The 11464-nt window shown below is 46.4% G+C and overlaps 2 protein-coding genes across 8 annotated transcripts; one reads left to right on the top strand and one right to left on the bottom strand.

The window, feature by feature from the left end:
* Nucleotides 1–282: 282 nt before the first annotated feature.
* Nopp140 (nucleolar and coiled-body phosphoprotein 1) lies at nucleotides 283–3653 on the bottom strand. 7 transcript variants are annotated; one of them, XM_076897116.1, is made up of 5 exons: nucleotides 3457–3653; nucleotides 1424–3166; nucleotides 919–1078; nucleotides 605–882; nucleotides 398–520 (listed from the first exon to the last, which is right to left on the bottom strand). In XM_076897116.1, the coding sequence occupies exons 1-4, from the start codon at nucleotides 3556–3558 to the stop codon at nucleotides 626–628; spliced, it is 2262 nt and encodes a 753-aa protein (XP_076753231.1). In that variant the 5' UTR covers nucleotides 3559–3653; the 3' UTR covers nucleotides 398–520; nucleotides 605–625. The 7 variants fall into 7 exon arrangements, with proteins under 7 accessions (XP_076753234.1, XP_076753229.1, XP_076753231.1 ...); XM_076897117.1 differs by having other exon boundaries at nucleotides 605–894; nucleotides 955–1078; XM_076897118.1 differs by having other exon boundaries at nucleotides 605–894; nucleotides 958–1078.
* A 208-nt stretch (nucleotides 3654–3861) lies between these two features.
* On the top strand, nucleotides 3862–5148 carry Mad2 (mitotic arrest deficient 2). The gene is made up of 3 exons (XM_076897191.1): nucleotides 3862–4155; nucleotides 4269–4631; nucleotides 4726–5148. Exons 1-3 carry the CDS (start codon nucleotides 4083–4085, stop codon nucleotides 4923–4925), a joined length of 636 nt encoding a protein of 211 aa, XP_076753306.1. The 5' UTR covers nucleotides 3862–4082; the 3' UTR covers nucleotides 4926–5148.
* The last annotated feature ends 6316 nt before the right edge of the window (nucleotides 5149–11464 follow it).

The raw sequence follows: 11464 nt of genomic DNA, 5'->3' as shown, positions 1-11464 counted from the left end.
CTTCGGCGAGCATTACTTCTTGTATTAAAATATAGTGGTAGATATTTCCGATAGATACATTTAAATTGCAGTCTTATAGATACCAATTATTCGAAGCAAGTTACGTGGAAACCACAAGACACACATTATGGAGTAAAAACAGTATAAGTTCAATCTAATAGAAATATTCCACAATATTCCACGTAATTCCGTAAAATCAGATTACCGTAGCGTTAATATTGTGATTCTAAAAATACTAATCAAGTGCCTTACTAAGGAAAACCTAAAAAAAAGTTCCTAATCTTATATTTTCGTATTCATTTACTTAACTATATCTATAAGCTAATAGCGTGTTAAAACATATTCATTTACATTTTGTAATTATTCAATCGTCAAATTTAATAGAATTGACGCTAGTATCTATTTGACCGCCGCGGTAACTACCACGTTTTTTCTTCGTCTTTTCGTGACGAAACGATTTGCCCCTCGTGAATTTCAGGTCTTGATTCGCTTTCTCTCCCCAAGAGCCACGAGCACCTTTCTGTCGGAAAAAATGATATTTTCACTTACCATGTGAACGGTTTACTTGGATACTCGACTACTTCGAACTAACTACCCCTCTCACCTTTACAAACAGTTCTTATCATCAATCGTCAAATGTTATCTTTTTATTTTGATGCGCCCCGTTATCGAATGATCTCTTTTTGTCGAAACCGCCCCTACCGCCTCTGAATCCACCGCGACCACCCCTCTCACCGTCATTGTTATTACCCCATGATCTCCTAAATCCCTCGGGTTTACCTCCCTCCCCATCGTTCCCGCCCCACGACTTCCTGCTGTCGAAACCGCCTCTGAAATTTCCTCGACCGCCTCTGAAACCACCTCTGCCTCCCCTGTCACCACCTCCGCGACCTCCTCCACCCCGACCGCCTCTATCACCGCCACCCCGACCGCCTCTATCGCCGCCACCCCGACCACCTCTATCACCGCCACCCCGACCCCCTCTGAATCCACCGCCGCGCCCGAAACCACCTCTGCCTCCACCAAATCCACCCCTTCCTCCATGTTTCTTAAAACCACCCTCTTCCTGATTGTCCTCCTAAAACAGAAGGGAAACGCAGGTCAGCCGCCGTTTTTCATATACATATCATCGACTAATTCTTTTGTTTAAATTCTTGTCGAGAAAGCATAACTACAAGGGACTGGTGAATGCACGGAAACATGGTCTCGAGCTTTTGTGAAACGGCGAGTGACCTGTGTCTCTTAGATGTTTCCAAGCATTTACCTTTGCCTCGAACGAATTGTTCGCCATTTTGGGATGCAATTCAACCTCGTCGTCCTTTACTCGACGGAACGGGGTATTTTTTGATCGCTAAACACAATATTTTGCAAATGAAATTCTGTCTTCTATTCTAAATGAATGTATGAAACGTGGCAATCGTACCTTATCCTCGTTAAAACTGTTATTTGCCCTCACGAAATTGCTGTAATTATTTTTCTGTGCTTTTGCAGGCGGTTTCTCTGTATCCTCCTCTTCTTGCTCGACTTCTTTGTGTTTTCTTTTCTCAGCTTTAGTCGGTGTTTTTTGTTGCTTTTCTTCATCGGAATCGCTTTCATCTGAATCCGAATCATTTTTAGCCGGTGTCAATTTTGGGGTAACTTTAGCTTTCGGTTTCTCATCTTCCGACGAATCGGAATCTGAATCTTTGCTAGACGATTCCTTCTTAGCGTTAGCTTTTGTTGCCGTCTTCGCAGGTGTGGGTGCTGGCATTCTAACTGGTTTCTCATCTTCGGAATCATCTGAATCTTCGGAACTGGAATCTGCCTTCTGTGCTGCTAGTTTTACCGCAGGTTTTGCCGGTGTGGCCTTTGCAGCTGGTTTCTCATCTTCGTCTTCGTCAGAATCTTCGCTGGACGATTCTTCTTTTTTACTTACTACAGCTTTAGCTGGCGTTACCGATTTAGCAGGGGCTGGTTTTTTGGCTGGTGTCTCCTCCTCCTCTTCGCTGCTGTCTTCGCTAGAAGACTCTTCCCTCTTAGCGGGTACTTTCTTTGCCGATACTGGTGTTTGCGGAGGAACAGGCTTTTTGGCTGCTGGCTCTTCATCGCTGCTATCGTCGCTGGAAGAGGAGTCTTCTTTCTTCGACTTAGCTGGAGTTTTCTTTGCAGCTACTGGTGTCGGTGGAGGGGCACCTTTCTTAGTCGGCGACGCTTCTTCGCTACTTTCTTCACTAGACGATTCTTCCTTCGTAACTGTGACTGTCGGCTTTGTTGGCAATCCTTTGCCTTGTTTTCCAGCTTTTACCGCCACTTTCTTTTGTGAGGCAGGCGTCTCCGCTTCCTTCTTTTTCTTTCCTTGGGTAGGTTTAGAGGCTTGTTTCGCAACTGGTGTCTTCGCAACGGTTGTTTCCTCTGAAGAATCATCGGAATCGTCGCTCGAAGATTTTTGCTTCTTAATAGGCTTAGCAGGTGTTGCAACTGGCTTAGCTTTAACCGCTGGCTGTGGTTTGGCTGCTTCTTCGTCCGAAGAATCATCAGAATCATCACTAGAGGATTCTTTCTTTTTAGCTGGTGTTTTTACTATGGGTGTAGCAGGTAGTGGTTTTTTCAATATTGGTTTAACCGGACTCTCTGCCTCATCGTCGCTACTGTCATCGCTTGATTCTTCTTTATTGATTGCAGTTTTTGCTTGGGGCAGTGCAGCTGGTTTTACGCTTGGCTTTGCAGTTATTTTTGCTTTAGATTCTTCTTCGCTATCTGAATCAGAGTCATCCGAAGATTGCTGTGCTTTAGATACTTGTGTTACTTTAGGCGTTGATACTGCTTTCGGTTGTGCTTTTTGCGTCGTTTCCTCTTCTGAAGAACTTGAATCCGAACTTTCTTTTTTCTTTACAGGCGCTGCTTTAGACGGTGTTATAACGGCAACTTTAGCTGCATTTGACTTTGGCTTCTCATCCTCACTGCTGCTATCTGAAGAAGATTCCTGTTGCTTGTTGTTCGCTACAGCGTTTACCGTAGCTTTCCCATTGATCTGTGGAACCTTCTTTGGTGTCTCCTCTTCGCTCTCTGAACTGGAATCCGAACTGCTATCTTTAGCTTGTGCCTTTACATTTAATTTTTTCGGAGACGTCTTTTGAAAGTATTGGAATACTTCTTGTATCGTCGGTGCTCCTTTAGGCAATGCGGGCTAGAATGCAAATAAATGAATGTAAGCAAAGACCGTGTTACATTTACGATGCACCGTTTAAAATTATCCCGGCACGGAGCGAACGGTTGATAATATTCATTCGTACAAGTGTAACGGATAAGAACAGTAATAATCGAGTTTTATTTCAAGACGAAATTGAAATGTAGAATAACTGAAATATATCGCCCACGTGGTACAGCCGAATGGCGGCAGTTCTTACGCCGCATGGGCATCGGTACCCAGAAAATCGATCAACTGTGCGCATACGCAAAAACTTCTTATAACCTTACCGCTTTTGTTTTCTTTTGAAAAACTTTTGCCAGTGATGCGTCCTTTCTTAACAAATAATCGTACACAAGGGCAGAGACACTCAATTCTTCAGCGGATGCCATGGTCGACGCGTGTAAAGAGCTTGAAAAATTACCCGCAATTGGATGGGCGACAACCGTACGCTTTCCGTTTTCATGTATACGGCGCCACGGTCGAGCATAAACTACATCGCGTTAAGGTAGTCTTATTCCCCCAATGTAACCTGCTTCTGGTTTTACCGAACGCATCTTTGTGATATAAATTTGGATTCGATACGTGTTCGTTCCAATTTATCGTTATTTATTATCAATTGTGAAACGTTTACCTGTTTGTGATTGTTAGGTCAAGGAGACGTTGTTACGATGCAAAGCTTTGTACACGATATCTCTGTGATTCGAGGTCGCGTCAGATATTGGTTTGTTTTGCGAACGTATCGAGGATCCATCGGTTCCCTCTTCCACTCTGTCATTGGTTAAATGTCGGTCAGTAGGAAGCGTATTGGATGTTTTTAAAATGACAAACCGGCTTTGTTGTAACCTGTGAACTGCTGGAGTTTTGGGCGGAAATTTAGTTCGTTTGGCAGTGTGTTCGCGGTAGTTTGAAAATTATGACAGAAACTCAGCAGAAAGCGAAATGTATTACACTGAAAGGTTCAGCAGAATTGGTCAAAGAGTACCTTCGTAAGTTAATCGCCCTTTTCGTTATCCCTTCGGAACATGTTTAACGATCGTTGATCGTTACTTCGGGCTCGATTGGAATCCGTTACCTCACGTATCGTTTCTTTTTGCCACAGTTTACGGCGTGAACAGTATTTTGTACCAAAGAGGCATTTATCCGCCGGAAACCTTCGAACCAGCTGAGCATTTCGGTTTGTTCGTTTTAATGTCAACAGATGAGAAGATCAAAGGATTCTTGGATACCGTTCTTCGCCAGATCCAAGAATGGCTAACGCAACGTAAAGTACAAAAAGTGACGCTTGTCATAACAAATGTGAATACTAAAGAAGTTTTAGAGAAATGGGATTTCAAAGTCGATTACGAAGGTCAAACTGCTAATGGCACCAGCGACAACAAGAACAACGGTCTTCCTGATGTGGGTACAAAGGACGTGAAAACTATACAGAAAGAGATCCGCGAAGTCATACGTCAGATAACAGGTACGTTATTACGACTAGGAATCAATGCTTGTTCGAATATTTCCGCATTGTGAAAACGTCATAATCTCATTTCGTTGCTATCTTTATATTTCAGGTACTGTAAGTTTTCTTCCATTACTGGATTGTTTATGTTCGTTCGATATCTTAACTTATACCGTGCCTGACTGTGGCATTCCGAAAGAATGGGATGAAACACAGCCTGTATTTATCGCTAATAGTCAAGAAGTACAATTAAGATCATTTTCAACTTCTATACATAAAATGGATACCATAGTTAGTTATAAGAATATTTAGGAGCATATTTATCTTTGCCCGTCGAAATGTACATATGAGATGTGTGTTTCTTCTAACACCTTAGCAATATTTAATATTAAAGATTGCTATTTAAATTTCAAACTTCACGGAGATAATTGTAGGATATAAGTGGTCATGTTTTTAAGGGTTTGCACATGTGTACTAGTTATTATTATTGTCTGAGAAGAATTTTATACGAATATATATATATATTTTGAGATAATTTTTGATAATTAATCAGCACATTCTATGGAACATCTTCGATTCCAACAGTTCTCTTCACATTCCGGATTCCTATATCTTCTTCCTTGCATCGGTAAATTTTTTTTCGATTCTTGTTTTGTGGTTTCTCTTATTTATCAATCAAATTCATGATTAGAGGGGAAGCAAAATGATTGACAAGAATCTTGGCAGATTTTATTAAAACATAATTGACTATTACACTTAACACAGGAATTATATTATTTTACTTGGCAAAGCATGAAAGATACGACTAGAATAAAATATTTTTTGTGTCTGACGTTCGTCATATACCAAATCGCAAGTAACATCGTTAGCATTACATAAATACTCTTAAGTGTACAGGTGCTCCAAATATATCGAATACTTCGTTCTTTTCATTTTTTCCTTTTTTTTCTTTGTTCGATGTTACGATTCTCTGGTGAAAGAATGTTACGCGATAACATACGAATCTCGAAACGAAACGTCGAAATGGATAAAGAACGCGGAACGAAAATACAATCCTCGGGAGCACGTACACGTTGACTAGGCATTTTTCGTTAGGTGTAAGTTAATCGCGGCGTATTCGAGCCGTATCTCATCAAGAACGAAATTCAATACAAATCTCGCGCCTTACAGAAACTATTTAATCGGCTTTCATTCCATCTCGCGATGTCGATTAATTGGTAATTTGGTCGTAACGTTTTCGTTTTGCGGCACCTATCGTACCCGACCCTCCTTCGATCGAAATCGAAGACCATTTTAGGAAACATCAACAGCGGCTTATGCTTCGTTAATAATCGCAGCGTTCGTTTCTTTTTTTTCGTTTTTTTTCTTTTTTTCTTTTATTTTCCCTTACGACAATTTCGCTATTAACTCGTTAGTACTTTTGTGCTGCTAGAGTTAGCCTTACGATCCATAGTGCAGTTCGTTCGGTATTTTGAGACTATCGCGGAACGTAATCGTTCGCTGTCGCACGCGTCGTACAAAACGAATCGTTTCTGTCGGGCCCTCTTCCCTTCGAAACTAACGTATTACTTTAACTTTCGAGAACAAGGCAAGCTTGCTCGCGTTCGCACGGTCCGCGCTTACGCGATCGTTTCTGAGCAGCTCTCGAGGGCGCTCCTTTCTTTTTAACGCGCAAGCTGTACGCTCTTAAGTCTCGTCTAGACTAGATTTGCTTCGGTTTTTTTTTCTGGTTAGTTTTACACACTGCAAAAGCTGCTGGAAATACGTTGAAGTTTATAAACATTCTAATCCGGCTGATCCGCTGTGACTGCATTCGCGACGCTTTCTTCTTCAGACACGTACAGCGTTCGTGTAGGTACGGAACGAGGATGGTCACCGAAAAACACTATCGTTTCGTTTCATTCGCGGCTTAAGACTCGGTCGTTGTCAAGAGAGCTCGAGGAATCGGTTGGTTCGATCGGTTCTTCGCGAGTAGTAGTTAGGCACAGTACCGCGGATCAGAACGAGTCGTGTCTCTATGACGTTACGCGATAATTCTCTTGAGTATCGTAAAAACGCGTCACCTAAGTAGAAACATTGAAAAATAAATAACGCGAAATAATATACAATATTTTACAGTAGCGTTTAGTGTTATCCGTGACAGGGCGATTCCCGCGGATCCGTTGGTGCTCGTCGGTGTTCCTCGTCGGATCCCGTGGAAAGAAAAAAAAAAAAAAAAGAATCGAAACGAAACCGCCCCGGAGTTAGATTGGTCGCATTTCCCGTTTCACGCGGATCCTGGACGCAGGATGATCTCGCTGCAGGGGAACTGGCGTTTAACGGTAACGATCGACGATCCTCTATCGGTAATTTAACTATCATCGTCGTTGGTGCGATCGTTCGCACACGCGATCATCGGCCGCGGGCCTGTTTTTTTTTCAAACGCGATGGATAACGGGCGCGTAAACACTGTGCGACGCTACGCGCATCACCCCCACGTGTCGTCTCATTTATACACCTCTACTTAACTTTATCTTGGACTAATCGCTATATTCGATTTACGATCGTTTTATGCGTAAAATATCATAAAATACATTCCTCTTTTGTTCGCTATGATCAGGCTCGTCGTTCCGTTCCGGTCTCGGCCGCGTGGCTTTTGTGTTCGCTTGGTAAACAGTAAGTTCGACGGGAAGAAACGAGAACGATTTCGTCGGACGTAGCGTGTGCGTTTGCTGAAATTAATTACGTTGTCGCGTGGTAACGCGAGACTTTTCTCGGGGAGGGGTGGGAAACGCGCGACGGAGACCAGAACGAAACGGCGGGCCATCGATGACTCACGATGACTTTCATACAAATCGTTCGATAGGTACGAGCGACGAAATGAATTCGTAACGAAAAAGCACGGCGGCACTAGTAAGCTTGCACGGACATCATACGCTACCACGATCTTTCGTTTCATCTTCTCAAAGTCTCTGGTATATCGCTAGAATGGCAAAGTATTATCTTCTTCTCGCGCGGAAGAATTGGTTGGAACACTGTTCGCTCGTTCGTTCGACAACTATCTATATAATTAATAATCCCTCCATAGCTCTAAACTGTAAAAAGTAAAGCGCGCGTACGTTCCACCGATCGATGGAAACGCGACGATCGATCGCGTCGCAGGGGGATGCCTCTCGAAGTCTCCGCCGGGCTCCTCTTCTTAAACGGAGCGACTCGATCACCAAACGCAGTCCAGTTTCCCGCCGGTTTTGCTCTTGTCCTCCTTTCCTTTTTCCATCGACTATCGCCTGGGCGAGGCCAATCGAGGCCGATATTACGATTCGGCGACGGTGCGGCGAAAATGCAATTACTCGTTCCACCGTCGAGACGTAACAATTCTTACGGCGATGCTTGCCGCGCGCGCGTTCCGTTAATTAAAGTGCCGCCTGATTTCTTCAGCCTCGGCGTAATAACGCAACCGACCACCCGCCCCCGTCGCTCCCTGTTCCAGCACACGAAAGGTAAAGTCGCGAACGACTCCTGTTCGTGCAATTTCCACCGTGTTCGACGTTTCGATCGATCGGCAGAGGTACTCGACGCGCACACAGCGCACACATACACAGACGCACGCACACACGCTGCTCGAAAGGGGACAGAAGGAATACTTTGTACAAGAGGCGTCCTGGACGCGTCTGAACGCACGCTTCGACGAGCCGTCGCTCGAAAACCGAGGAGCGTCTTTTCACGGGAACTTTAGCTCCAGATTCGGAACAGCTGCCCGTTCCTCGAGGCAGTCCATCGATATACGGAACTGTTTAAAAGGAAACCGGCGTGCAGGTACGCCGTGTTTCAACGAAACGACGGCGACGATGGACCGGACGCCGTTAGACGCTCGGCGAACGGAGGGTGGAAGGTTCCGCGGAACCGTTCAACCCCCACGTCGGTCCGCGCAATTACGCTCCTGCCTCGAAGACTATTGGCTATCGCGTAGGAAGACTCGTTGATCCCGGAAATCCTGTTACAAGCCCCGAGATCGTTCGGGTCGAGTCTCCCTTCTCGCAGTCCCGTAAAACGGAATCGTCGCGTTCGCGTGGTGTTTCTAACGATCCGCGCGGTGCTTGCGGATAAGATTTGCGACGTCTTCTCCGCCTCCCCGCCCCTCTCTCTTTTTCTTTCGCTTTCTTTCTTTCCTTCCATCTCGTTTCTTTTCTTCTTCTTTTTTTTCTCGTCCCTCAAGTCGACGCGACGCGAGGAAAATAAAGGAACACATGGATTTGCGAGTCGCTTTCACGAAAGATCGCAAGGGGATCACGCGGCGCGAGCTCGCGAACGTCGAAAGATGATGTCGCTACCTTGTTTCCCGGGGACCGGGAACAAAAAATCGTTACCTCGCGTGTGTACACGTTCCGGCGCATCGTTCTAATTTTCAATACGCGTAAATGATCGACGAGCGGAATAACGATCCCCGGGGAGAGAATTAAAGCTGTTGAAACGCGCCGTGCGAGCCAGCCAGAAAAACATATCCGCGTAAATACGGTTTACATACACGGGGGACCTAAATTTGATTTCGCCAGGGCTGTCTCGCCCGCGCGGCAACGTTTATCGTGTTTCTGACATTTTCAATCGAGATTCGAAAGAAAGGGAGCGAAGAGCGAGCGAGCGAATGAGAGAGAAAGAGAGAGAGAGAGAAATAGAGAGAGAGAGAGGATGGAAGGCAGGGAGGCTGGAAGTTTTCTCGTTGTTTTCGAACGTTGAATTCAACTGCGACCTTTTCTTTTATTACTTTTTTTTTTTCCTTTCCTTTTTCTCGTCCGTACACACGGTGTTTCCATTCGACGGCGTCCCTTGTTCCTCGAGATCCTCCGTTCCTCTCGTGCCTCGCTCTTGGACGACGTCGAACCACTCGACGATGCTCTGTAACGAAAAAAAGACGTTACGATCGATCGGGAACGGTTCTCCCTGGGCGTGTATTCCGGGTCAGGAGCCGAGGGAGCCGTGAGGGGCACCCGGCAATTTAAAGGGCGCCACCCCGCGAACAAGGTAAACCGGGGGGCTCGAAGAAATTAAGCGAGAAGCGAAATTAGCGGTTTTACGATGATCCCGCGGCGTGGCCGCGGTTCAATCAAATATTTAACAGTTAAAAGGAGAACAGGCGGCAGCACCGGTGGCGTTGATTCATTTATCCCGGCGAGAGGGAGTCCTCCGGCAATTTCTCATTTCGAACGGAACGGAACGGAACGGAACGGAAGCCGGGCTCCTCTGTTTTACCCCGGAACTTTCTTCTCTTCCGCGGTGTTATTTCGACGCGGTTGTTACCCGTCCGCCTTTCTCCTTTGTGCTATGGATGAAGCATCGTTCAGAGGGATATCCACCGCCGCAGCCCTCTTCCGTTCGCCATCCCCCGGCCCTATTTGTCTCCGTTCTTCTGGTTGCCCCGGGTAAATCCATCTTTATCTCAACGCGGTTCAACCCCGTGGGATATTCGGTATAACGGAACGTCTGTGTTGCCCACCCCTTTCTCGTTTCTACTCGACAAACGAGCGGCTTAAGGTGGCTAATGGAATCAACCTGGCCGATGATAGTTCACCCCCGGTTTTGGTTTAACGAGCACACCCGATGGAGATTCCATTTCGAGCGATACCAGAGTCTACCGGATATTTCGAGATCCATACACCGGACACGGTATCGCCGGAGGGGTTGGTCGAAGATTCTTACCTCGTTCGATAGGATCGGCGAGAAATGTCGGCGCTGCTGGTCGGTGTGGGGACTTCCGCGTATCAGAAGGGTTTCCGTTCAGCCGGAAAAGTGTGCTCCTCGTCGCGAATTCGAGCAGACTAGTCGGTGTCGGTGTGGAATCGTCGACGGTTCGGGATGCGGGACGCGCGTGGACGACGTTGGTCGGCGAATCGCTTCATCTCCTGGGGCTCTCCTGCGGCAGCAAGTGGTCGTTGAAATTATTCGTGCTCCGCGGAATCCGGCTCCACCTCTCCTACGGACTTTCCGGCCTAATTAGTCCGGTTCTATTAAGTTTATCCGCGGAGGAGCATCAAGGGTGGCCAAGTTCCCCGGGAACTGTCGCCGTAGGAAGGAAAGTTCGGTCACCGGCCGGGGGGATAACTCTGGACTAAAGTAGCGAATGATTAAGCAAGATCACCGTGGATCGTACGGCCCCGATCCGCCCCTCGCCCGATCTACGCCCGGCGCTAAGTAACAATTAGACCGTCTCGGCGATTCCTACGGAATGGCGATTGTTAAAGACTTTGCTCTCCCGGGTTGCTTCTTCAATTCTCGTTTAGCCCAGGAACGGCGCTTCGAATGGTGGAACGGATGAATCGGGGCAAACGATAATCGCCGGTTCGATACACGTTTTGCGATCGAGCGTATATCCGGTTGGTATTACGCGTCGCGGAGCAAACGAGAGAGTCCGGTGATAGATGCGAGCCAGAAATTCGTTTTTACCAGCCGCAAAGGTTCGATAATGGTCTTCGCTGGTAATTAACGCGAGCCATTAGGTTTATCCGCGTACGTCGAAGTCGTCCGATTTCGTTCTTGTTACGCGAGAACGATTTCACCGGGTTTACCGTGCCGTCCGCGCGCAATTATCGGGGGGCCACTGTCGCGTATTAATACGCGATTACGTTCGAGGACGATTAAAAAATAATTGTCGCGCGTTCGCGGCCGCGAATGAAAATGGGAAATTTCATTTTTACGTAGCGCTCGTTCCGAACGACGCCCCGTTACAATCTGTCCCCGTAATTGACTTTGATCGTCAAAGAATCGCCGAGCTGCCCGCCCGTTAACGCCATCATTCTTCTCGTCCGTAGCCGGAAGTTCCGCGCGGGGGCGAGTAACGAGTTCCTCGAGCACGGCTCCCCTAATGCGCGATAGTCAGC

Source organism: Xylocopa sonorina, chromosome 6 (genome assembly GCF_050948175.1).
Source record: "Xylocopa sonorina isolate GNS202 chromosome 6, iyXylSono1_principal, whole genome shotgun sequence".
Taxonomy (NCBI): domain Eukaryota; kingdom Metazoa; phylum Arthropoda; class Insecta; order Hymenoptera; family Apidae; genus Xylocopa; species Xylocopa sonorina.
The sequence above is the reverse complement of the archived record's forward strand: the minus strand, read 5'-3'. Positions and strand labels throughout refer to the sequence as shown.

Excerpts from the sequence above, each read along its gene's own strand:
- Mad2 (XM_076897191.1), top strand. The coding sequence starts at position 4,083 with ATGACAGAAACTCAGCAGAAAGCGAAATGTATTACACTGAAAGGTTCA. Across the intron at positions 4,156-4,268 it reads ATTGGTCAAAGAGTACCTTC|TTTACGGCGTGAACAGTATT; the intron begins GTAAGTTAATCG and ends TTTTTGCCACAG. Across the intron at positions 4,632-4,725 it reads AGTCATACGTCAGATAACAG|GTACTGTAAGTTTTCTTCCA; the intron begins GTACGTTATTAC and ends TTTATATTTCAG.
- Nopp140 (XM_076897114.1), bottom strand. The coding sequence starts at position 3,558 with ATGGCATCCGCTGAAGAATTGAGTGTCTCTGCCCTTGTGTACGATTAT. Across the intron at positions 3,167-3,456 it reads TTCAAAAGAAAACAAAAGCG|CCCGCATTGCCTAAAGGAGC; the intron begins GTAAGGTTATAA and ends TTTGCATTCTAG. Across the intron at positions 1,079-1,423 it reads ACAGTTTTAACGAGGATAAG|GAGGACAATCAGGAAGAGGG; the intron begins GTACGATTGCCA and ends CTTCTGTTTTAG.